This window comes from Eurosta solidaginis, chromosome 1 (assembly GCF_040869045.1).
Source record: "Eurosta solidaginis isolate ZX-2024a chromosome 1, ASM4086904v1, whole genome shotgun sequence".
Classification (NCBI taxonomy): domain Eukaryota; kingdom Metazoa; phylum Arthropoda; class Insecta; order Diptera; family Tephritidae; genus Eurosta; species Eurosta solidaginis.
The window spans coordinates 252,647,602-252,675,073 of record NC_090319.1 but is presented as its reverse complement, the minus strand read 5'-3'; the positions used below and the strand labels follow the sequence as shown (position 1 = coordinate 252,675,073).

General features: G+C 33.4%; 1 protein-coding gene across 7 annotated transcripts in view; it reads left to right on the top strand.

Annotated features, from left to right (window-relative positions):
* The window catches only part of heph (polypyrimidine tract-binding protein 1 heph), a 973,663-nt gene that overhangs the window by 847,186 nt on the left and 99,005 nt on the right, over positions 1–27,472 (top strand). For 3 of the 7 annotated variants that reach the window (XM_067760373.1, XM_067760374.1, XM_067760369.1), the window contains 4 exons: positions 14,493–14,780; positions 16,748–17,021; positions 18,579–18,799; positions 20,784–20,817. In XM_067760373.1, the coding sequence (XP_067616474.1) occupies positions 14,493–14,780; positions 16,748–17,021; positions 18,579–18,799; positions 20,784–20,817 (817 nt within the window). Of the gene's footprint in view, positions 1–14,492; positions 14,781–16,747; positions 17,034–18,578; positions 18,800–20,783; positions 20,818–27,472 lie in introns of all 7 variants that reach the window. The other 4 variants (XM_067760371.1, XM_067760372.1, XM_067760370.1 and 1 more) reach the window with 3 other exon arrangements.

Here is a 27,472-nt window from a genome sequence, read left to right as displayed (position 1 = left end):
TCGTGATAAAATTTGGTGAGCGGGTGTATTTATGTGTCCGATTAGACATTTGTCGGAACCGACTGGATCGGACCACTATAACATATATCCTCCATACAACCGATTTTTCAGAAAAAGAGGATTTTTGTCACATCTTCCTCAATTTATCAGATTGAAGCTTCAAACTTCACCATATGCTTTCGTATGTTGCACATATTGTTGTTTGAAGAAACAACAACGATTGTTCAGATAAGAAACTTTTCGTAATTACTTCCCCAATTTAAGAGCTAGAGGCTTCAAATTTCAACGAATGCTTACGTATATAGCATATATTGTTGTCTGAAATAATCATAGAGATCCGTGGTATATATAGTATATATCTCATATAATCGATCTGCCCCATTTTAACAGCTATAAGCTTCAAACTTCATCAAATGTCATCAAATACTTACATTTACGTCATATATTGTTCAAATACGTGATTCGCAGTCATAGTTTTTACATGCAGACCACAAAAAACGTGAAACTTTGCATCCTCACACAAAGTACCTATCTATTTTTTATTTTATATTTATCTTAAAACTCGTTTAGGTATGTGCATCTGTTCACTATATATTTCTTATTTCCTACATCCGATTATTTGGAGATTACGAACGGGATAAGATTATTGTTCAGCCCCATTCATGAAAGGTATGAAGTCTCCGGCACAGCCGAAGACAGTCCCGTCCTTACTTGTTTTATTTGCTATTTGTTTACCTTGTTCGCGAACTCGGCATTTGTCTACCGACGGAAATTGCACACTTGGGAGAAAAGCATATCGTTAATGTTATATATATATATACATATTTGTATATGTTTTTGCGAATTGTCCTGATATTTATTCCAGTATAGTTTGTTTGTAAAGAAAGGGCAAAGTGATTACGTTATGATTTTTAAATCAAAATTCAGCACGAGGTAGAATAAATTCACTTCCGAATGTCATTAAATTGTTTTCCGATAAGTTATAAACTGCTTTGGAACTAGGTTACAGCACATTTCAACTAGTTCGGTTCCTATCTTGATTTAGTATCTTTACAGCGAAGTCTTGTGAAATGGCGATTGTAAGCATCTGCATCAGGATAAAGAAGTTAATTGCTAGAGCATTCTAACATCTGAAACAGAGTATACAAATTCGTAAAATGTTCGAAAATCACATTCATTGAATAATTAAAAACAATTCAGTGGAAGAGCTATCTACTTATATTGTGTATGTATGTACATAAAAGAAATGCAAAATTATTCATTCGCACCATCGAAATATTTCAATATTTTAGAAGAAACCCATCGATACTTTCGAATTCCAATAACACAGTTTTATTTTTAAACCCTGTTTTTATTTTCCGTACTCGGAATTGACTCAGGTTTTATAACATTTTATCATAACCCTACTCCATCACAAATTAAATATTTTTATACCCAGCTGTGCTTGTACACAGGGTATTATAACTTTGATTGGATAACAGTTGGTTGTACAGGTATAAAGGTATCGAGATAGATATAGACTTCAATATTTCAAAATCATCAGTATCGAAAAAAAATTTGATTGACCCATGTCCGTCCGTCCGTCTGTCCGTTAACACGATAAATATTAAGATATCTTCACCAAATTTGGGACACGAGCTTATCTCTTGGTATTGAAATATATATTGGTATTGAAAATGAGCGAAATCGGATGATAACTACGCCCACTTTTTATATATATAACATTTTGGAAAACACAAAAAAACCTGACTATTTAATAAATAATACACCTAGAATGTTGAAATTTGACGTGTGAATTTATGCTGAGGCTCTTGATAAAAATTAAAAAAAAAAAAATGTTTAAAACGGGCGTGGCACCGCCCACTTGGAATAAAATCAATTTTACAAATATTATTAATCATAAATCAAAAATCGTTAAGCCTATCGAAACAAAATTCAGCGGAGAGGTTGCCTTTACTATAAGGAATGCTTTGAAGAAAAATTAACTAAATCGGTTAAGGACCACGCCCACTTTTATATGAAAGATTTTTAAAAGGGTCGTGGACGAATAAAATAAGCTATATCTTTGCAAAAAAGAGCTTTATATCAATGGTTTTTCATTTCCCAAGTGGATTTATAAATTTAAAAAAATGGGCGTGGCACCGCCCCTTTTATGACTAAGCAATTTTCTATGTTTCGGGAGCCATAACTCGAAGAAAAATTTGTTCAGAATAGAACCATATGTATATGTATTATTGCGCAGCCTTGTAACACTATTAAGCACACAAAACAAACAACAACAGCATTTAAAGTGTACAGCTGGGTATGTAATGTTCGGTTTCACCCTAACTTAGACTTCCTTACTTATTATTAGCTGTATTTACTATCCCTTATACTTATTATGAAAATGGATGCTTTCATAAAGTGTGTGACTTTTAAGTACGTAATCTCTTAGTGAGAACTTCCAATATCTAAGGCACAGTAGTATAAATATATCCAGTTAGTAAACCAAAATATTTTCCGACCAGGTTGGATTTGCACTGCAGAGCACATAACACCCAACATACATTAAAGTTCTATATTGATGTGAACTGTCTAGCTCGCCAAACTGTAACGTGAGAGGAAGGCAGGAGTAAAAATTTGTGTATTCATTCCAGTTTAGTTATCAAGTTATCAGGTTATAAATGAGCGGGACGTTGTGCCGGATGTCCGGTAGGTACCCGGATAAGGAATGCAAATTAAACAAGTAAGGAAGGTTAAGTTCGGGTGTAACCGAACACTACATACTCAGTTGAGAGCTATGGCGACAACATAAGGGAAAATAACCATGTAGGAAAATGAACCGAGGGTAATTCTGGAATGTGTTTGTATGACATGTGTATCAAATGAAAGGTATTAAAGAGTATTTTATGAGGGAGTGGGCCATAGTTCTATAGGTGGACGCCATTTAGGGATATCGCCATGAAGGCGGATCAGGGTTGACTCTAGAATTTGTTTGTACGATATGGGTATCAAATGAAAGTATTTTAAAAGAGAGTGGGCCTTAGTTCTATAGGTGGACGCCTTTTCGAGATATCGCCATAAAGGTGCACCAGGGGTGACTCTAGAATATGTTTGTACGATATGGGTATCAAGGTGAAAGGTGTTAATGAGTATTTTAAAAGGGAGTGGGCCTTAGTTCTATAGGTGGACGCCTTTTCGGTATATCGTTATAAAAGTGGACCAGGTTTGGCTCTAGAATGCGTTTGTACAATATGGGTATCAAATGAAAGGTGTTAATGAGTATTTTAAAAGGGCGTGGGCCTTAGTTCTATAGGTGGACGCCTTTTCGAGATATCGCCATAAAGGTGGACCAGGGGTGACTCTAGAATTTGTTTGTACAATATGGGTATCAAATGAAAGATGTTAATGAGTATTTTAAAAGGGAGTGGGCCTTAGTTCTATAGGTAGATGCCTTTTCGAGATATCGCCATAAAGGTGAGCCAGGGGTGACCCTAGAATTTTTTTGTACGATATGGGTATCAAATGAAAGGTGTTAATGAGTATTTGAAAAAAAAGTGGGCCTTAGTTCTATATGTGGACGCCTTTTCGAGATATCGCCATAAAGGTGGACCAGGGGTGACTCTAGAATGTGTTTGTACGATATGGGTATCAAATTAAAGGTATTAATGAGGGTTTTAAAAGGGAGTGGCCGTTAGTTGTATATGTGAAGGCGTTTTCGAGATATCGACCAAAATGTGGACCAGTGTGATCCAGAACATCATCTCTCGGGTACCGCTAATTTATTTATATATGTAATACCATGAACATTATTCCTTCCAAGATTCCAAGGGCTTTTGATTTCGCCCTGCAAAACTTTTTCATTTTCTTCTACTTAATATGGTAGGTGTCACACCCATTTTACCAAGTTTTTTCTACAGTTATATTTTGCGTCAATAGACCAATACAATTACCATGTTTCATCCCTTTTTTCGTATTTGGTATATAATTAGCATTTTTTTCATTTTTCGTAATTTTCGATATCCAAAAAGTGGGCGTGGTCATAGTCGGATTTAGGCCATTTTTTTACACCAATCCGAAGCGAGTTCAGATAAGTACGTGAACTGAGTTTAGTAAAGATATATCGATTTTTGCTCAAGTTATCGTGTTAACGGCCGAGCGGAAGGACAGACGGTCGACTGTGTATAAAAACTATGCGTGGCTTCAATCGATTTCGCCCTTTTTCACAGGAAACAGTTATCGTCCTAGAATCTAGGCTTCTACCAAATTTCACAAGGATTGGTAAATTTTTGTTCGACTTATGGTATTAAAAGTATCCTAGACAAATTAAATGAAAAAGGGCGGAGCCACGCCCATTTTGAAATTTTCTTTTATTTTTGTATTTTGTTGCAACATAACATTACTGGAGTTGAATGTTGACATAAATTACTTATATACTGTAAAGAAATTAACTTTTCTTTTAAAATTTGAATTTAAAAAAAAAAATTTTTTAAAAAGTGGGCGTGGTCGATCTCCGATTTTGCTAAGTTTTATTAAGCAGACATATAGTAATAAGAGTAACGTTCCTGCCAAATTTCATTATGATGTCTTCAACGACTGCCAAATTACAGCTTGCAAAACTTCTAAATTACCTTCTTTTAAAAGTGGGCGGTGCCACGCCCGTTGTCCAAAATTTTACTATTTTATTTTATTTATTTTGTAAACCTTCGCCCAATAATTTAAAATTATAGACTAGGTAGGAGCTATGGCTGCCAGGGCCTTAAGCTCGATCGATAACAAATAAATAGATTTGTTCTTTTTAACATAATGTATGTTTCTACTATACAGGAAGTTTCAAATTATATTGTTGAATAGAGTTTTGTTAGTTTCAGAAATGAAATAATATTTTCTGTGTTTTCTGTGGTAGGGTTAGAAAGGGATTGCATTATGGAGTTGTTCGGGAAAAGGATATTTCTATGAGCACTAAATGCCGGGCACTCAGTTAAAATATGGCTGATACTAATTGTATTATAACCACAGTATTGACAGTTGTTGCTAAGGCTGCTATCAAGTAGATGTTGGTGAGTAAGACGGCTATGACCTAGGCGAAGTCTTTCATATTTCACTAGATCTAGTCTATTTGGGCTTTTCTCAATATTCTTTGTTGTTTTGAAAAAGTTTGTAATTGGGTGCTTGTGTGGATTAGTTAACTTGTACCAGTGTGACGACAAGCTCCATGTATGATTTGTTGAGTTTGTTTTGCATCGGTTATTTACATATTTTTGTATGTCCCTTGTGTGAAAGTTCGTATGCATAATAAGAGGAGCTAAAGATGCGTATTTGGCAGTTTCGTCAGCTAATTCATTTCCTGCAATACCTTTGTGGCTAGGTATCCATATTAAGATAATTTTTGGCGAGTGTTTGTAAAGAGCTTCTCTTATAGTATAAGGGTAGTAGTCACTGTTGGATTGATTCTTAATTGCATCTAAGGCGGACAATGAGTCCGAGCATATCGCGAACTTTCCTCGTAGTTTCTTAACTGTATTAACTGCTGTAAAAATGGCTATCATTTCGGCAGTAAATACTGAGCTGAATTCAGGAAGGTTGCCGACAGATAGTTGACTGTGCTCTGTGGTTACACTATACCCTATACATTGTTTAGTTTTAGAACCATCAGTAAATATGAACTGAAAGTTGTGTAGTTCGCTTTTCAGTTTTAAAAATTCCTGTTGAAACATTTCTGGTGAAGATTGCTTCTTATGTTTTCGTAATTTGTCGATTATCAGATTTTGCGGGTTGAAAAATGGTGGTATGCTATGCGTAATGCATTTTTGTGGCTGGTGAGGAATTTCAAACTTTTTGCAAAGGTTTAGTGCTCTGATTAAAGCGGACGGTAATTTGTTGCTAGTTTTTCTTTTGGCGTGGTTTGTTATTAGTTTATATAGTGCTGTGTCGGCACAGTGAATAATGATTTTGAAAAGCATTTGTGTGAGGCGGTCTCTTCTTAATTTGAGCGGTTCTATTCCGGACTCGGCAAGCATGCAATTTGTTGGTGTTGTTCTGAATGCACCGAGGGCGCTTCTGATTGCTGCATTAATTAAAGTTGTAATTTTGTTTAAAATGTTGTTGGCGCAGTATCCGTAGATGAATAGACCGTAGTCGATTTTGGTGAGTATTATCGTTTTTATAACATAGATGAGCATGTTAGTGTTACAACACAGTTTGGTACTACTTAAAGATTTAATTATGTTGAGCCTGTTTGAAAGTGAAGAGCAAAGTTCATCGACGTGTGTTTTCCAGGTGTATCTATGGTCTATGATTATGCCAAGAATTTTTAATTTGTCTACATACTCTATTTGTATGTTTTGTAGTGTTATTTCGCTTCTACATAACTGCTTTCTACATATGTGCATTTGTTTGCATTTGTTAGGGGATAGAAGTGCGCCAGAGGATTCACACCATCTATTGATATTTTCAAACAGAGAGATAAGATTGACTTTTGGGTTTTTGCCTTTATTGTGTTTAATAATTAGATGGAAATCGTCTGCATAGGCTGTGAATTTTATTTCTTTATGGAGTTCTATTACGTTACATAAGTTGTTGTATGCTATTAGAAAGAGGACGACTGAGAGTGGGGATCCTTGTGGTATTCCGTTATGTAATGGCTGTACACTGGAGCAATTGTTATTTACATATACCATAATTTTCCTGTTAGTCATGAAGTTGTGTATGAAGCTGATAATTTTGGGGCCAATATTCCAATCTCTTAGTTGATTGATCACAGTGTGGATACCTAGTCTGTCAAAAGCTTTGGCGAAATCTAATCCGACTATTGTAGTGTGACTCCTATGAGAAAGGGAATCAGTAATCAGATGGTCTACGTAAAGTAGAGCTTCTGTTACGGATTTCCCTTTTCTAAACCCAAATTGATGGGTATTGAGTAGTTTATTTTTCAGTATAAACCACCATACCCTGTTTGCTATAATTTTCTCCAATAGCTTGGCACAACATGCGTTGAGGGAGATGGGACGGTATGATGTTATTAAAGATTTGTCCGATTTGGGTTTTAATATTGGAACGATAAGACTGGTTTTATACATCTGTGGTATATAGGTATTAAAAATAGTAGAGTTATATAAATTAAGAAGTCTCATTTGGACGGAGATGGAGAGATTTTTTAACATCGGATAATTAATTCGGTCGTAGCCCGGAGTTTTTCCTGTTAATTTGTTAAGCGCTGATTTAAATTCAATAATGGTAATCTCGGAGTCAATTGGACTGGGATTTGAATTATTTTCACTATTGTATATTTGGTTCGATATTGCTTGTTTACATGTTTGAAATGTGGTTGAGAATTTGTCATCAGAAGACTCTTTGGACCAGTTTTTCGCAAATTCTTCAGCTATTAACTTGGGTTCGGTTATATTTGCAGGTGCTGTACTATTACTTAGGCAATGTATCCTGTTTTGCTTAATGTTATGACCATAAAGCCTTCTTAGGTTGCTCCAGATTTTAGAGGTTGGTGTATTCGGATTAATTTCGGCTGCGAATTTAGAAAGTGATTCCTGTTTGGCCTTTTTCACTTCTTTTCTGAACTTTGCAGATGCTTTTTTGAATTCAATTATATTTTCTGTATTGATATGCCGTTTAAGCATATTGAAATGTTTGTTTTTAATGTTCTTTAGAATATGAAGTTGGGGGTTCCACCATGGAACTTTGTGTTTTGTAGTGTTTGACAATTTAGGTATAGAGGCGTGTGCGCTTTGTAATATGATTTTGTTGATATTCGCGGCTTCTTTATTTATATTAGTTGTATGTGAAATTAGTTCATTGTAGCTATGAGTTTTCTCGGTAAATTTTTCCCAGTTTGCTTTTTTATAATTGAAGGTTGGTTTCGAATGTTCTTGATTACTTGTAGGTGGGGGGAAAAGATACATAAGAATCGGAAAATGATCGCTGCCGTGTAAACTGTTCTCCGTTTTCCATTTTGCTTGAAGCGCTATTGTGGGCGTACAGAATGATAGGTCGGGATGAGTGAAAGTGTTTCGTGTACTGAAATGAGTTGGTGACCCATCGTTAAGTAAAATGAAATTATATTGCTGAATAAAATCAGCTATAAGTTTTCCTTTTTTATCATCAACTGGAGATCCCCAGAGTCTGTGGTGACTGTTAAAGTCGCCGGTAATAATGTATCCCGTGTACTTGTAAGGACGGTATGGAGATTGTTATTATTGAAGCATTTATTTGGTGGTATATATGCTGAAACAATCCCAAATTTTATGCTGGATTGAATCTCTACGAAAATTGCGTCGAAATCGTTGAATGTCTTAGTAGCATTGTATTGAATCGATTTGTGGATTAAAAGCCCAGCACCACCATAAGAGTTTGTTGAATTATGTGTAATTAGTGAATAATTGATAGGAACTGGAAGGGGTGTGTTGGTATTGGGTGTGGTGTGAAGTTCTTGGAGGGAAATGATTTGCGGCTTGTGTTTTTTTTATTAATATTAGTAGTTGGTTATAATTATTCAAATAACCTCTTACATTCCATTGTAGGATAGTTACTGCCATTGTTTTTATATTGGATTTATATATGTATATGGCTAAATAAATCTGTATCAATGTAGTATAAGTTTTACTTAATAGCTATTTAAGTACCTAAATATATGGTTTATTATTGTGCCTTAGTGTTTTTTTTTTTTTTTTTTGTTTGTTTTGTTTTGTGCCTTAGTGTTTTTTTTTTTTTTTTTTTGGTAAATTTATATAGATTTATCGAGTGTGTATTTACGTATGTATATATGTACAAAGTATATGCAAATATATATTTGAGGTAATGATTTTCTTAAAAATATGTATATGATTTATGTATATTCCATACTAACGTCCTGGTCGTTGTACGGATTGTATGAGCTTTGAACGTGGTCTTGATGATTATCCTTTTTGTTTTTGTTTTTCAATAAATTTATGGTTTTTCTGTTTGTATTTCTGGGTAGAATTCTTAAGAGAGTGGCACTGCCGTTTTTATTTGGCTTAGGTGATAGCGATGATGATGGAGCCTCGTTGAGAATTGCATCAATTTCTACATCATCGTAAGGTATGTGTTGTCTTGTGGTAGATGGTTGTATTAAAGTACTTGTATTTGCTGTGATACTTTCGGGAATTTGTATATTTATTTCTTTTTCGCGATTATCACTTGTTGAAAATGTGCTTTCATTTTGTTGGTGTAATTGTTTGTAAATGTCTATGGTTTTTTTGTGACTTACTTTTTGAAGAGTTTTTATGGTTGTGATCTCTTGATGTTTGACGAATATTGGGCAACACTTATCTAATGTTGAGTGAGAGGTGAGCGAGAGTTTACTCTCTGTACAATTTACGCATGTTGGAATATTTTTGCATTGCTCGTCTGCATTAGTGTTGTTATGTTCTGGTAAGGTGCACTTGGTGTATGCTTTTGGATTTTCGCATACTTTAAATGGGTGGCCAAAGCGTAAACAATTTTTGCAGCGTAAAGGTTTTGGAATATATGGTCGTATGTTGGTTTGATGGTAGCCAATCATGATATGCTCCGGTAGTGTAGATTTGTGAAAAGTTAGGATTATCAGACCTGTTTCTTGTTCTTCACATTCGCCTTTCTTTATAATTTTCTTAACTTCTGTAACACCCTGTTCCGCCAGTTCGCTTAATATTATTTCTTCACTAATGCCTCTCAAGTCATTTGAGTAAATAATTCCTTTGCTGCTGTTGAGCGTAAGGTTTTCGGTGACGGAGACCTTGATGTCTTTGGTAAATTAGGTGATTTTGAGAAGTTTGTTTGCCTGTTCCGCACTTTTGGCTTTGACAAATAATGTACCGTTTTGCAATTTTTTACATTCCTCAACTTCGCCTTCACAATGGTTATCTATAACCTTTTTAATTAGAAAAGGTGAAACATTTTTAAGAGTTTCGCCAGTTTCACTTTTTCTAGATATAATCATGAACTGGCCATGCGATTCTACCATTTTCACTATTTATTTGTTTGTTTTTCCCACCGAGTTGGCAATTTAATTCACTTTTTTGTTTTGTTTTTATTTATATGTGTGCACTTGATATACGGGAGCCGTCGGTTTTTTAGCGTACGTTCACTTTGAGAGTTAATCTGAGACTGCAAAATTTTACTAGTTTTCCATTCTGCGTCATAAGTTCAACTCACCTACCAAGTTTCATCGCTTAATCCGTATTTGGTAATGAATTATCGCACTTTTTCGATTTTTCGAAATTTTCGATATCGAAAAAGTGGGCGTGGTTATTGTCCGATATCGTTCATTTTAAATAGCGATCTGAGATGAGTTCCCAGGAACCTATATACCAAATTTCATGAAGATAACTCAAAATTTACTCAAGTTATCGTGTTAACGGACGGACATGGCTCAATCGAATTTTTTTTCGATACTGATGATTCTTATATATGGAAGTCTATATCTATCTCGATTCCTTTATACCTGTACAACCAACCGTTATCCAATCAAAGTTAATATACTCTGTGAGCTCTGCTCAACTGAGTATAAAAATCCCGCGATAATGCTTTTTGTTTTACACTTCTATGGGGTTTGAAAAAGAGACAAGTTTGGAAACAAACGTGCCTACTTAACCAAAATATATGCCAATTTTTTTAATCCAAACTGCATTATTCTATTATTGCGAATAGCTTCAGTAGATTTATTGCATTGGAGCTTTCCACTGAAATAAACAGCCATGTTTGACAAACTTATTATTTTTCCTGTTAGTAGTCTCTGTTCGCTTCATACCTAACAAGCACATAACCAGACGTTAAGGGGACCTAGAAATACCAGATTTTTGATTTGGGAGAGAGCTAGCCTCCCTATTGATTTAGATATTATGTGCCTACTAAAATTATGCTAACATTACATATTGTGTTTGTTGGGTAACAACTCACTTCTTCGGCCTTAGAAGATTCACCTGAGGAGAATGGAACATTACGATAGCACAGTGAATTCACGTACATAAAGTTACGTATTTGCGGCTATTATCATAAAAGCGTATATCCATTTCTGTTCGGCTTTTATTTATTTATTCGTATCGATTTCTTTTCTTTATTGTACATATATGAATTTATTGATACGGATTGAGATTTATGAGAAAACTTTTAGCATAAATATGTTAGAATAAGAAAAAGGGAGCATGGATGATTTTAAAGAGCAAATATTGGAGCAATAAATAAATACAGCAGGAAAAAATTATTAAAAAATAGTATTAAAATCAATTTTTTTAAAACAGAATAAAACGAAAATTATTTCCTAAATTATTACTAGAAATGTCTGTCCTTGAGCTTTCTATATCGCTAGCTTAATTCACAAAGACTCTCATCAACGCATTCTGGACACTACGTATTATACAGATTTTGTCTGGATATTGCTCAGTTTTCCTGTGCAGAAACCATCATATGTAGGTGGTAGATATTGTTGCCGTAGACCGCGTTCAAAGTCAGATTTTAGTCAGAAGGATCAAAATCGAGAGAGTACTTTTAATAACATAAGTTGCTGTTCATGTTTTTAATAAATCTTACTGGTGAGTAATTGCCGCCTCGTATCGGCTGACATAACGCACAGAACTGTATCCCTTGGATTTTAGTTATTGGCGATTCGGATGCAACCCGCGTATCATGGACTGATTTGTGAGCGTTTCCACTGAGGTCGTTAGGATTGTTTTGGGTGTCAACCCTCGAAGGAATGCAATGACCATCAGGAACTGATACTGTTGACCTTTTGCCGTGCGAATTTTGCCCCTTGTTCACTTAGAGAATGCGTCGCCGTCGTTAAAGAATGCAAAATACGCATCACTTCATCCGAGCACGAATTGCAATGCAGTATGTGAAGAGGACTAGGATCTGGTCGTTTATTCCTAAATATCTAGTTGACTCCCTTGCTCTCGGAACCTAGGGTCTGGAAGTAGAAGGAGGTCAGGGTCAGGGTTCGAATCAAAGGTTTTAACCTTTGTGAGGTGGTCTCACCGCGAATTTTGCAAGTTTTCGTTTACACAAACAAATAACTTACTGAAAAAAATAAAATGGTTCAATCTTGTGAGGCTGTGATGAGCACTAAACAAATTTCGTGTTTTTTTTTTTGTCAGCATTTGAGAAAAGTGTTATTTGCATAAGCTCTCCTGACAACAGCCAGATACAGATCAGAATAGGGCGGTTAAGCTTTTGCCTGGAATTATCCGAGAGTGCGCGCAAATATCAAATCAACAAGTTGTTACAACTTGTCAAAAGTACTGGTAAGACAATAGATTTAGCGGACGAAGGATACACATAGCGTTTGCTTTATTAAATAAGGCCCTACCCAACAGATTTTTCGAAACTGCGTTTTTCGCAGATTTTGATATGATATATTCGAATACACCCCCAGTAGAAATATAAAAGAGTTAAACCCAAAGTTATAGCACTTTTGTAAAATCACTAGCTTATTCCCGTGGGTTCCACCCCACATTTCTATAAAAATATGCAAAATAAATAGCACACATTTTAAAGTTATTTTCAGTATGTGTATTTGCGAATTTAGGTACTGCTGAAACCATAGGATATACAATATTTTTTTTAAATTATTTGGAGTATAAAGAAAAAGATTTTTTGATGAGCCAACTCTGGAGTAGGCTACCTAATTGGCCATGGGTGAAACATGAGCTGGTAAGATTGACTCCTACTACAGCTAATGACTGTCCTTGAGCTTTAGTGATAGACATTGCGAAAGCCAACCTAAGGCATTTGAAATTTAAAGGCATATCTGTCGATATTAATTGAATCCTTGGTAACTGTGAAAACTTTGTTGTTTTCGAAATTTCCCCATCAAATTATTGCTTCAGTGAGATTGGAAGTTTTGTGATGATAAGCCTTGTCGCATTACATAAGTGCGCAGGATCCAAATTACGAAGCATAATATTATGGACCCTTTTTTAAGGATCAATCGATAAGGAGGAATTCCTGGTGGCTCCAAGGAGTTAAAAAACTCATCCGGACAATGCCCATCTTGCGTTCTTCCACGACTGTGTCAATGGATTGATACTTAGTATCGTTTGTTTGAATTTTGTATAGATATAGAAGATGTAGACAGACTGAAATTAACAAAAAAATGTCACGGCGGCAGATTACTAAACGTCCAAATGGAATAACAGCCAAACTAAAGTCTTTAGTTAAACTTTAGCTGTTAAAATAACCTAAGTTTGTACGGCAGCCATAGTTTTGAAAAATCCAATTTGTAGGAGGTGTTTTACTGGAGGTGTTAGGACTTAACGTCATATAGCTCCTTACAAATTTTTATTATCCTACCATTAATACATCCAGAGACATAAGGTATGATATATTCCATTTGTATGGGAGGTGCCACGCCACCTTCTCCCTCACCCCACATTTTCTTGGTGGTGTTAGGAATTGACCTCTTATAACTCCTTACTGAATTTCAATGTTCTAGCATGAATACCCTCAGAGTTATGCAGATCAAAGATTCCATTTTTTTGGTTGTGATCGGTCCATCCGTTTAGGACGCAACCCGATCTATACCTACATACACACCTACACACATAATTTGAATTTTATATATATATGATTTCTCTATGCATTGAATGTAAAAATAAAATCTTATTTGCTTCTCATGTAAAATTTTAAGCTTGTTGGTTAAACCTAGTTGGTTAGATTATCTTCATTTTCGTACTTAACTCCTAATCATTAATTATATAACTAGATTTCCCATACAAATTTTCCCTTCAATAATCGGTAATTATGAATAAATTATAGAGATGCTAATTTTTATATTTTTGAGATTAAATTCCACCTCTAGAATGTAATCTCTATTTGGAAGAACAGAACAAGAGAGAAACGTGAAAATATGACAGAAAATAATCTAGTTCCCAGATATGGAACATATGTAAACGCGTAGACTATCTATTGACGAAATATTGTAGATTAAGGCATGTGTAGGCGTGGTCTTAGGGCCTTTGTAAATTGAGCCAACGATAGACATAAATGGTCGAATGAAAAGTAATCGAAAGGTGTTGTCCTACGTTTGCATTCTATTTTTATATTTTAATTCAAATTAGAGAAATACAAATGTTTGATTGTATATACAATTTATTTAAAAATCATTATTAAAAAATATATCGAAAACAAAAAACTTTAGCACAAAAAAAGAAATTTAGTAAAAATTAGAAAAAATGTGTGTAAAGCTGCGAACACGAAAATAGAAGTACAAGTTCTCAGCAAATTTTATAATTTTTAGTAATTTTTGAAAAAATTCGAAAATTCCCGATGTGTAAAACACCTATCCAATTTTCGAGGCTTTTCGTGTTTTAAAGTAAACAAGAGAAGAAAATATTTGATAAAATTTTCAAAATATGTTCACTGCTATTTTCGTGTTCGCAATTATGCCGACGGATTTTCATTCCAAAACTCAAATTTTAGCATACGTCATTTTAGTAATTACGTATTCTCCATCATCAAACTTTAAAGCTTAGACTAAATCTCATTCCATCTTTTTTTTATTACAGTCCATTGTCGGCACCAACGACTATCGCATTCAATCTCCAGCCGCAGGCTCTCCGCTACCACTTTGCAACACTACTGCAACTACCAATGCTGATGGCACAATTGCTGTACTTCAAAACAATTCAAATGCAGTAAATACTAATTCAACAGCTGGTGGGCCGAATACGGTTCTACGCGTTATTGTCGAATCATTGCTCTATCCGGTCTCATTGGATATTCTACATCAAATTTTCCAACGTTTTGGCAAAGTGCTAAAAATTGTCACTTTTACAAAAAATAATTCATTCCAGGTAAACAAATACATATATGTATGTGGATAAGCACTGATTAAATGGGTGTACGTAGTATGTGTATGGATATGGACTTAATTTATGTAAAACTACATAGTACTGAAACCACAATGCGACAGTGCACATATCTGATAAGCGACAACACAAACAAAAGCAATCACTTCTGCATATTTACATATATTTTTACATCTAAAACAGAAAAGACCAGTCACCTAATATAAATTTCTGACTTAAATTGACCTGAGTCCAAAAGGACATACATTAACCAGACACAAATCCATAACTTTGTAGTTATTTCAAAAATCCGAATTCTATATTAAAGTTATTAAGTAACTGTTCCACAGCAAACTTCAATAAAACAGTGAAGGTCCTTAAAGTACAAATAAAAGGCCTACTTCTAAACGTACTCAGAATCATAAAATTCTGCAAACAAAAGAAAACTGGTTTACAACAAACAGGTAGCGACAAATTATTAGGCTTGGATACTCTTTATTAAGATCTATTGCGCTAGGTAAAACTATCCGATCTTTCGAATGTAGCCAATAAACACCAAAACAATCTTCACACAAAATCCACTTAAGCAAAGCTCGATGCATTGAGAAAAAAATTTGAAAATGTGGGTTTGATCTTATGATGAGTTCGACAAATGAAATAAATTTTTCTGCGGCACCCTGTAAAAAAAACAACAAAATGAGACTCTTTTGCTGTCTCTTCTCTATATAATTTTCGATTTTCACTTTTGCTTTCACTTTAACTTTCTTGTCTTACTTTATTCCTACTTTTTGTTTGATATACGGCTCGAATTAAGCGCATTGGCTTTAGGAATTCTTCTTAAATGACACCTTCTAACGAATTGTACCCTGAGTGAATACCTTTACAACAATATTTCACTCATTGAAATCAATGATCGACGAGATGAATTATTAATAAAAAATTAGTATCAAATATTTTTTTTTTCACTCATGAAACCCCTTTTTGACAATATATGCTCCTACATCTACGAACTACATATATGTAAATGCAATAAGACAAACGATAAAAACCGATAAGAACGAGAAACAGAATTAAAGAAGGCGCAACGCTGTAGCTGGTTTGTCGCGAAATCAAATTTGACCAGGGATGACGGAAAATCTTCCAAAAATACATCCATACAAATTATGGGCAATTTTTTCAAAATTAGCTGAGACCCAAGCTGCGGCGCCATATGAAGATTATGCTGCTTCCAATAGGTAGCATTCACTTAAAGGGAGGGTTAGGTTAGGTTGAAAGGACTTGCATAGGAACTTCCTACACTTCCATTTGCGTCCGTTTTGAAAGCCTTTAGGATTGTGGAACAGTCGTCTATCCAAATCACTTCCTAACAGCCCTCAAAGGACAACACTTGCTTTCTCTGGTGAAGTTAAGAGCGAAAGATCCACCCTCCCAACCTCTGCCAGACTGTCAACTTAAGGGTAAATGCCCAATGGTTTTTTGATATGGATGTTTCATTGTACAACGCATCAATTATTGACTTCGCTGTAATTTTTTTATAATGGATTAATCCTACGAATTAAATCCTTCCTGCTAACTTTAGTAAGACCCACAAACGTACATCCCAGCCCAATCCCTTATTGCTTCATCAGAAATAATACTAAGCTTTCAGTATTTTTGGGAACAATTTAGCAGTACGATATCGAATTGGCTTGTTTACAACAATTTCTTTTTAAGTTCAGAGTTTAATTATTTAGAATTATTTAGCAGTCTGTCATTCAATTACTTCCTCAAACATCAAATCAAGCGCTTATGTATTATGAAGCTAATGCGTACAAGTGTATTTGCTTATATGTTTTGTGGTTGTTGTATACGTTGTATACATATAAATCCATCACCGTGCTTACTAACTCATTCATTCAGTTTCTTAGTATTCACATATGTATGTACATAGATGTATACTGATAAATACACAAACAAAAACATTTCAATTTTAGGCTCTCATTCAATATCCGGACGCCCATTCGGCTCAACATGCCAAGACCATTTTGGATGGCCAAAATATTTACAATGGATGCTGTACTCTACGTATTGACAACAGCAAATTGACAGCTTTGAATGTCAAATACAATAATGACAAATCGCGCGATTTCACAAATCCATCATTGCCACCGGGTGAACCAGGCGCTGACATAATGCCCACCGCTGGTGGTTTAGTAAATGCCAATGATTTGCTGTTGATCGCGGCCAGACAGCGGCCATCCTTAACAGGTGATAAAATAGGTAACACTTACACTTTTTCCTTTATTTTCTTTTTTATGTTATTATTTTAGTTTATTTGTCTAGTGAACTAAAATTAATTGAGCCAAAATTCGTGATAAGAGATTTCAAAATTATTTTCCGAAAACTGGAATGCTTCTGTTTTATTCACTCTCCACTATCATTTTTTTTTTTTAGTACTTTTCAAAGTCTAGCACTGAATTCTTGTGTCTCAATATTATTTAGCAATTTAGGCAAGTCGATAAAAAAGCAATTTGTACGTTTTGTTCTGTTTGAATTATCTTACTTGTTTGCTTTACTTTTCTCTCCTTTTCAACAAAATACATGTTCTAAGTTCTTTGACCTCAAAACCCAAGCCCCCTAATCCCAGAGTTAGGAACACGGATATTCATATAACCTGCAAGCTATTCAAATAGGATCCATACACCAGCGAGCAAAAACAAGAAGCAAAAACTATTTGCAAATACTGGCCGTCATATTATTTATTTTTATTTAAAAAAGGATTTAATGAATTGTACAACGAAAACTTTTTAAACGAGTTTTCAAAACTTTTTCGAAGATGTCGAGGGTTACAAGAGCATTGTGGATAAAACAAGTATGATAACTTCTGCACAGACTTCAAAATTACAAATAGAATGGATCACCTGATTTTTAGTTGATTATCGCTGTCTCATTCTGCATCTCTCTCTATCACTCGTTGAAGATAGCTATGATTTTGGCAATTTTTTTAGAAATTTTTTAACATAAATTTCGTTATACAATTCGACGAGTTAAAGCCAATATTTTAGTGGACGGTAAATCAACACGTTCACGAGTCAGATACCCCGTGTAAGAGTTTTATAAATCAATTTAATTTTCCGTGAGTCAGCTGAAAAAAATTTACAAACTGACGCGAGTCTAGTAATTAAAACAATTTTGTATCGGTTTAACCCATTGTATGTACGCTTATATGAAAGACCGCCAACAACAAATTGATATATTTTGAGATTGAATAAAATAAAAACTTATAAACATTTCCGTAAAAATGAAGTACAAAAAATAGTTCAGTAAAAATTGTACTCTTCATATATGTAGCTATCATAAAAGGTTTCAACGAGTTGTTCCATTTTCACTAAGCTTTTTTTTACTTCGGTTTATGGATATGCTTTGAAGTTTTTCCTTTAGCCTCTCTTGAAAAAGAAAATAGATTTTCTACTTACAAGTCTTTCAAATGATGGCTCTTTATGCGAACAAAACTGTAATAATTTCTAAACCACGTTAGTGGTGCTACCTTAAAAGATTGTATTTCAAAGGTCACCTTATATGACATTGATTGTTAGGCTTTAAACCCATATACACACAAATCCCGATTAATATTTGGGTTCAATATTAATAAAAATCATTATTTCAGGCTTTGAAAACGTATGGCTATACATCAGCTAAGCGATATAGAAAATTTGTATCTAGCTTATTATCGTTAACCCTCTTACCCACCTCCACATACCCATATTTCGTCCCATCCCACCCTTCAACGTGAATTTTGACTTAAATTTTGTTTTCCTAAAAAAGTTAAAAATCAAAATTACTACTTTGCAGTAAATGGTCTTGGAGCCCCCGGAGTATTGCCGCCATTCGCACTAGGAATTGGTACGCCACTCGCTGGTGGCTATAATAGCGGTATACCGAATTTGGGCGCATTTGCGTTAGCCAACAGTGGTGCTCTACAAACTGCAACATCCGCTTTGCGTGGCTTCTCCAACGTGCTACTTGTGTCGAATTTAAACGAAGAGGTAAGTCTAGTGATATCATAAAACAAATGTTTGTAGTAAAAGCTTTAAAAAAATCCACGCAAGATTTGAGTTGCAAATTACATTTGTAACTTATCAGGTTTCAAACAATGTACGATAGTTATCCAAGAACAATCCTCAGGGTGTATATTTAGTAATGAAATAGTTCGTGAAACCTGACAAAAAGAATATACAAATTTAAATAAAAAAAAAAAAATAATAATAATAAAAAAAAAGAACAGATAAATACCTTTGAACATGATTTCACAAAAAAAAGGAACTTTTCCAAACGTTACCTTACGTTTTTGGGATATCGATTGTTTATTGTTTCAAAACGGTGTTCTGTGCATCTCAAATCTTGCGAAAAAAATTCGGTTACACTTAACTTAAAAATGCCTAGTTTGATTTAGTTTACAAGTTTTCTATGAGTATAAGCAAAATATAGTACTAGATTCTTTTACGATATTCATATTCTTTTCGCTCTATATTATTATTATTTTCTTTCAAAATCGTAAAGAAAATTTCGATCAAAAATAAAGTTCTTTTTAACTCAATATTCTAGCATATATGTATATATAATCTAAGTAAATACGTACATAAAAGTTTCATGCTGCCATACCATTTTTAAATTACTACTTTATATTATTTTTTATTATTTTTAGCTACTTTATTCAAATATATTTTATTAAATTAATTTTTTAGTAAGTTTTATGAATAATCATCAATATTATCGTGCTTGCTTTATGTTGTATTTTTATTTATTTACTCGTCCGTTCATTTTGTTTGCAAATGCATCTTTTTATTCTGTTTCATATTCGTTTGCCGTTCTGAAAATGATTTCAAAATTTGTGACGCTATATTTCTCAAAACTTTTCGACTTACTTTCTAAATTATATATGTTTTATATTGTGTGTTAATAAAAGTACTTAAATTTACCCGCTAATCATTCGCTATTCACTTTCAACTTCCATTTTTCTAAATAAATGACTTTCATTGCATAGAAAGTAAAAACGAAAACTATTTTCTTCAATATATGGATTTGATTCTTGTTGTAATTAGATTTTTTTCATTTACTGAGTTTCTCATCTCATCAACTACACAGTAGCGAAAACAAATAAAATAATACAAAAAGGAGTCCTAAAATACATATTTTTATTCAATTTTCATGTCTGCATATAAAATGTAGATATTTTGAGTTTCATTATAAATATTTAAAAAATATTTCTCAAATTTTTGGCTTACGCCACACTTTCCATTTTTACCATATTGGGCCACCAGAAATATAAGTAATTCCATTTTGCACACGCAATGATAGCACAATTGTGCTATGGAATACAGACCCCTGATTTTAAAAAAGTAAATAAGTACGGTTTCAGGAGAAGTTACACAACTAAAAAAGTATTTCATTGCTTAATTCCTTGAAACGAACAACCGCAAAAATTTTATTATATGAATAAAGTTCAGTATACTTTTAGATATTCCTCGTTTTGATGGCTACTTACTATGTTTCGTAAAGATTTTCTGATAAACATAATTCTTTGCTCTCAGCATTCGTTAATAACGAAACAAAATAAGCAATTATTATAGATAAGAAGTAGCATAAACTGCTCTATACCATATTGGAAGACTCTGCATCGATGAAGGTGTTACACTACACTTTTAGACCTTGGTTGTTCTAAGTACGTATGCACAGTTTTAATGCGTATACAAATTGTCTCATCATAAAAGAGCTCTTTTCATGAAAATTTTAGAAATTATAAATTGCTAACGAAATTTCCTCGAATTTTTATTTTCACGACATAAAACCTTTATCCATGCACGTCTTCATATGTATATGATATACATAATTTTTTTTTTGTAGTATATCTGAAATAGCCAGAAACAATTACTCTATTTTTGTTTTTTTGTTTTTTTTTTTTTTTTTTTGTTTTTTATGTTTTACAAAAACTATCGCTAACTGAAACTCTATTTTCTCTTTTTTCTGTAGATGGTCACGCCTGATGCTCTATTTACCCTCTTTGGTATGTCTGCACATATATTATTAATTTTTATTATTAATAGTAAAACTAAAGTAATCTATAAAAAAGTTGATAGTATCAAAAAACAAAAGGTCGTCTATTTAATTCATTTTTTATGTCTCTTCATGTCTGTTTTATCACTATTTTTATTTTAACTATCTTTTAATAACTCTTAAATGTTCTTATTTGTGTTTCTTGCATTTTGCTACATTAAATTCATATTAAACAATTTTGTTCTCTCAATATATTTTTTTTTGTTATTGTTGCTGAGTTTTTGATAAATTTTTTCGTTCATTTGATACATATTTTTTTTTAGATAAATAATATCTAATTGTCGCGAAAGTCTGTCATATACTCATATTTATAGATTTTTATAGTTCGGTGTTATTGTGTGCCTACAAACTCACCGGACAATATTTACATCCTCATAAATTGTTTTTTTTTTTTTTATTATAAATTTGCCTTCCAGTATTCTATTTGAAACTAAAATTTTTTAGCCGATGGTTTTTTCATAACATCGAATTAGTTTGTAGGAGCCAAAGACATCCACAAACTTTTCGAGTCTCACCACAAAGCCATTATTTGTATAGTTATGAGTGAGAAATATATACTTATTAGGAACTTCGATTTCTCCCGCTATCGGTATACTCTATATATCATATGAGCAACTGCCAACACAAAACAAGAACAAAAAATACACAAAACCCTGAAAGTACGTATTAGCTTAGAAAAAGCTAAATATACTATAAATACAAGCAAGGGCCGCTTATAAATGTATAATGAGGGAGCTCGAGTTTAGTATTAACCAGTTGGATCCTGGTTAATATCAATAAAAACATGTTTATTTAATATTTAAGAATTCATGAGCTTAATACCGGCTTATAATAATTGAATATTCAATTATTATGTTTTTCTAAGAGAAACTGAAAAAAAGACATATTTACTGGCATATTGCGATGGTACCATTTCGAAAACCGCCACGAATTCATCATCAGGCAATTTTGTAATGTTATCAAAGGTTTCATCGAGATTCGAACCGCGAATCACACGGTGAAACTCCAGTTGCCTTAACCACTAGGCTATCCTGTTGTTATTTGTTTCCTTGCTTAATTCAGTTTATCTCATTTCTACACTAACAACTAACAACAGAATGTCTTAAACGTACGCGCGAAGTTAAATAACGCAGCGAATGCTATATATGTATGTATGTATGTGTCGCACCATGCCTCACTCAAAAGCAATTAGCGCGCACAGTTCACAGCGAACAACCACACACATGCATTTTTTGGTAAAATGTTACTTTTGTTTAAACAATTTGGCTGATATAAGAAAGGAATCAAGTATTTTTTTTTATGCAGATCGAAGGTAACTATTTCAAGGTTTTTCTGAAAAGTAGAATTTTTGAAATCCATCCATCCGTTTATGAGTTATAGCTGTGTAAACAAAAATTTTATGATATTTTACAACATTTTGGCAATTTGCCACGCCCCTATAATATATACCTTCAAATTATATTAACTGTACCATTTCACGTAGCTAAGCTTTCATATGCAAAAAACCGTTCTAAAATCGGAGCACTCTGTGTGAAGTTATGTGCGTACATGGCATTTAGCGACTTTATTTTCTAAGATTTATAGATAGATAGATATTCAAGACGGTGTTAAGCTCATGAATTCCTAAATAATAAGTACAAATTGAACACACCATTAAACTAACAAACATGTTTATTTAAATTTTTTGCCGACCTTCCTTTTTTAACACGCTTATATTAGATTCACTTGAATGTATGCTTGCTTGTATTTCTCTAGTCTAGGTGCGCAAAGGAGAGGTAGACCGATCTAGCGTCTATTATTGAAGACTTAGTGGCAGTGGTTTAATAACTCGCTACAAAAGGAGTTGTGCTTAATATCGGGGACACGAACCTCTGTGCTGCGGTGCTACCAACATCAAATATCTAAGTGGATTGTATATACTAAAACGGCACCATATTTGTATGCTTTTTAAACTATATTTATATTATTATGCTCACAGCGGCTAATGTCGCTCTTTACATATATGTACAATTTGTCGGCGAAAAACTTCTCTTTTATTGGCGAGAGAGCGAACTCGAACGTTCATGCTGAGATAACGTGAGGTGAACCACATATAATCAGAGTGTGCATCAGCACAATTCAATTGTATAGTATTGGACTTTACTATACACACTACCAAACACAAAATAATTAAATACTTGGCGAAGCTCCAATTGCTTTTGTGTATTGTATTTGTGCGGCACAATATTACACAAAAGTTTTAGTGGGATACACAAAACAGCCAGCTTGGCACGAAAGCACGCACAATTCCTACACAATTCGAATGAGTTTTGTGTTTCTCTACGCAGGTAGTCAGGGCAAGAATTTTAGTTTAGATGGCGAAGGCTTATTTGTTTAAGAATTTGGTACAGAGGTAGCTTTTTGCTTAGGTTAATATTTGAAAAACTTTTGTTTCGGGTGGTCGAGGGACCAGCCTATCCTGAAAAACTTTATTTGTTGAGCTATTTGCTTGAAATTTGGTACATGGCGGCTTTTCATCTAAGTTAATGTTATGAAAACTTTTTTCCAGAAAGTGGTCAGGGACCTATTCCATAAAAATTTTTTGATGTACGATTATTTTGAAATTTGGTACCAGACCTGTTAAATTTGAATTAGCATTAGTAATCAAATAATTCTATGCCTTTTTAATGGCCAATGATTATTTCAATTGTTTTCCCAAAAAAGCAATTACTAATTGATTATCATTAGAAAAAAAATCATGATTTTTTCGCGATTATTGAAAAAAAAATTTAATTAATTAATTTTTTCGATTTTTTTTTGTTTGATATTTATTTTTTCGCTGTGTTAAAGGAAAATTCTCGTTTGTTGCATGCACGAAATAATTTCTCCGTATAAGGACATTTTAGGATGCAATAGTAAATCGTAAACGCTTATCCAGGCGAATAGATACGTGCAACATATAGGGCGAATAGTAAATGAGCGTTGATTCAAACATATTCTCATGTGCATAATATGCTACAATCATTACATAATATAATAACGATCCTTTGCAATTTTTATATTTACCCAAGCACATATAATATTGCATAAAAATCACGAAAAAAATAACATTAAAATACTAAAGCTTATATTTTCTAACTGTACTACTGACCAATTAAAAAGGCGTTTCAACCTAATGTATATGGACATGAAAGAGAATTTTTCTTTCAACAAAGTGGAAAAAAATCAAAAATAATAAAAAGAAAATATAAAAAAAAAATCGAAAATAATCGAAAAAATCAAAAAGGCCGTTTTTGATTACTTTTGATTTTTTTCAATAATCGTGAATAATCACGATTTTTTTTATTTTATTTTTTTTTTTAATCAATTGGAAGTAATTACTAAAAATAGAAGATAATGGCAAATAATCAATAAATGGCTTTTAAAAAAAATAATCAATTGAACGGGTAATCGTTACCATTAGTAATGATTATTTAACAGGTCTGTTTGGTACGTGGGTAGATTTGCACCTAAGTTAATGCTAATGAAACTTTTTTTCCGAAAAGCGAACCAAAGATCGACGTGTTCCATAAATATATGTATATTTATTGAGCGATTTGTATGAACTTTGGTACATACATACGTAGGTAGCTTTCCGTTTGTTGCTAAATTGTTAATTAGGGGTTGCTTTCTGCTTTTGTTTGTATGAATGTATTTACACACAGGCTCATACCCAGTAATCTTTAGCTTATTTGATACGAGTAAACCTTTTGCCTATGTATTTGATCATTTAAACTCTCATATTCAGATATGTTTTTACATTACAGGATTCTTTAAATATTAGGGGTTCTTTTAATAGATATAATTATTTTCGATTTAAAATACATATCCCATTTCCTCACCTTTATCTCAACTACGAGTGGAAAGAAATATAAAGCAGCACCTTTCAAATTGTAAATTCAACTATTGATAAAAGTTTGAAACAACTTTTATTTTTCAACAACAACTTCTAAGAAATGCATTTTGCGAGTTTTATTATACATATATTGCTGGTGAAAGTGCAAGACCGCAAACGCGACCATAGCATGCCATTCCTAATCTGTCAATAAATCTTCGTGAAGTTATTGCTTACAGGAAGGCAATTTACCACTTTAGAAAGAGGTTTAAAGATAGGTTTAGAAGAACAAAGGGAGTGAGAGTAAGGAGACGGGAAGAGGAGAGTAGAGTCAGCAATCTAATTATTCACCATATGAAACAACTCAACAAAATGGCTTTCCAAAAAAAAAAAAATTCCTGAAATTTATATCTGGCATTGAATAGGGACCTGGAAAATAACTTTTTTTTTTCAATTTCAATTGCGGCTAGAATTAGTGGATATTTTAAATAAATTATTGTAATTCCTTTTGGTATAGTGAAAATATTGGCCAGACATCTAGAAAGCAGGTATCCTGTAAAAATGTCAGCTTTTATTGCCATACAAATCGTATAAGGAATTTTTTAAGAAAAAAAAAAAGCTCTAACCGTTAGTACCAAAATCATTAACTAAACCATTCTTATAGGAAATTGAACGGTCTACAAAAAATGTCCAGCGATTTTTTGCTAACTTGACTCGCTTATTAGTTATTCAAAGTTAAATTTCAACGTCAAATTATATGAGATTCCTAATACGATTTGTATGGAAAAACTGAATATAATAAATATAGTTTAAATAAATATAGTTTAAATAAACGGCCACCGTGGTGTGATGGTAGCGTGCTCCGCCTATCATACCGTATGGCCCGAGTTCGCACCCCGGGCAAAGCAACATCAAAATTTTAGAAATAAGGTTTTTCAATTAGAAGACAATTTTGCTAAGCGGGGTCGCCCCTCGGCAGTGTTTGGCAAGCGCTCCGGGTGTATTTCTGCCATTAAAAGCTCTCAGTGAAAACTCATCTGCCTTGCAGATGCCGTTCGGAGTCGGCACAAAACATGTAGGTCCCGTCCGGCCAATTTTAGGGAAAATCAAGAGGAGCACGACGCAAATAGGAAGAGAAGCTCGGCCTTAGATCTCTTCGGAGGTTGTCGCGCCTTACATTTATTTTTTATTTTTTTAGTTTAAATAAACTAAAAAACACGCTTTTAAATAATATCGAACAAAAAAGTTAGAAATATTTTTCAAAATAAGCTTAAGATAATAAACGAAAAATACTAGTATTATTCTGAAAAAAGCGTCGGGCGCTCAATATACGAAAAATATGCCACAAAGCGCACATTAATACTAGTTTCTTGGTTTATTGTTTTAAATTTATTTTTAACTTTTTAGTTCGATATTATTTAAAAGCGTGTTTTTTTTTTAGTTTTTTAAACGGTTTTATTTAGCTTGACTCTGTCTAGCGAGCGTTGTTTACGAATTTTGTAATTGGAATTTAAGTAACTTTCCGATAAGCGACAAGCTTGAAACTTGAAATATAGTTCAGAACCCGATGGCAATGCAATAAAAAGAAGAATAAACTCTGATAGGTGGCGCACGGATCCATTTATTTCAAGAAGTCGTATTTTTGGTCCAATTTGGCTCATATTTGTAACACATATTACATACAGAAATAAAAATCGCCTTATGAAAATAAACCCGCTAGGTGGCGCAAGGATCGAGATATTCTTATGCTGTAATCCATAAGACTGTGCTGAACTCATCTATATGAAAAACTGCTTATGTGCCGAGGCCTTGACATATAAAACCCTTTTTAAAATCTGACCTTTTGGTCTGCTTGACGATATTAATATTTATGCAGAGAAATTATTTAAACCAATGGTGCTCGAAGAATTTGGTTAATGGAGTCATACGACAACAACACCAATTAAATAACAACTGCCTTCTAAATAAAAAGTACAAGGCTGACCAGCAGTGAATGGGCGTTGACAGATTTCCCTTTAGTTGTGTAACATGAAATTCGCTTTAATTTTAAAGCATCAATTTGGTTTACTAGCTTCGGAGTCAAAGTGAATGAATGTCGATCGACTGTCTTGCTTGTGTGACAAAAATTTTAAATTTCTTCGATTTGCATGCATAATTTTCTGTGTTATTTTACCGAAATCGATTTGGTTGTTTTTGGGATTCACCTGGAGCAAAATGATGTTGGGAGTCATCCGGAGTCAAAAGAACTATTAAACAAGCCTTCTTTATTTAAATTATCAGTTGAGGAGTTTCGTGCAAAAAGCGATCTTCTTTGAAAATTAGGGTTTGAGATTCTCGTGTTTCAAACATTTGAGGTGATATAGCATTTTTTAGTTGTAGTATTTGAAACATTATCTTAATATATAGGACATTTCGTATATAGTCTTTCGAATGTATATATTGACAAAATTAATTTTTCACAATTTTCGCAAAAAATGGCGAAATAAATTGAGGATAGATGTTACCTTTTTGCATAAAACCTAGAAGCAACAATTGTATGTTAATAAAATTTCTGTATGTCCTACTTCTCATGTTAAAAAGGAGATATATAAAATTTCAGCGAAATTGGAAGACGTTTATGTAGCTTAAATGGGAAGGCACACGTTTGAGTAACTAAAAAATTTTTTTTTAAGAACAAAGCAAAAAATTGGCACAGTTGTGTCTTTACATTCTGCGGTGTCACGAAGTCAGTTGCAGAGATAAAAAAACTATT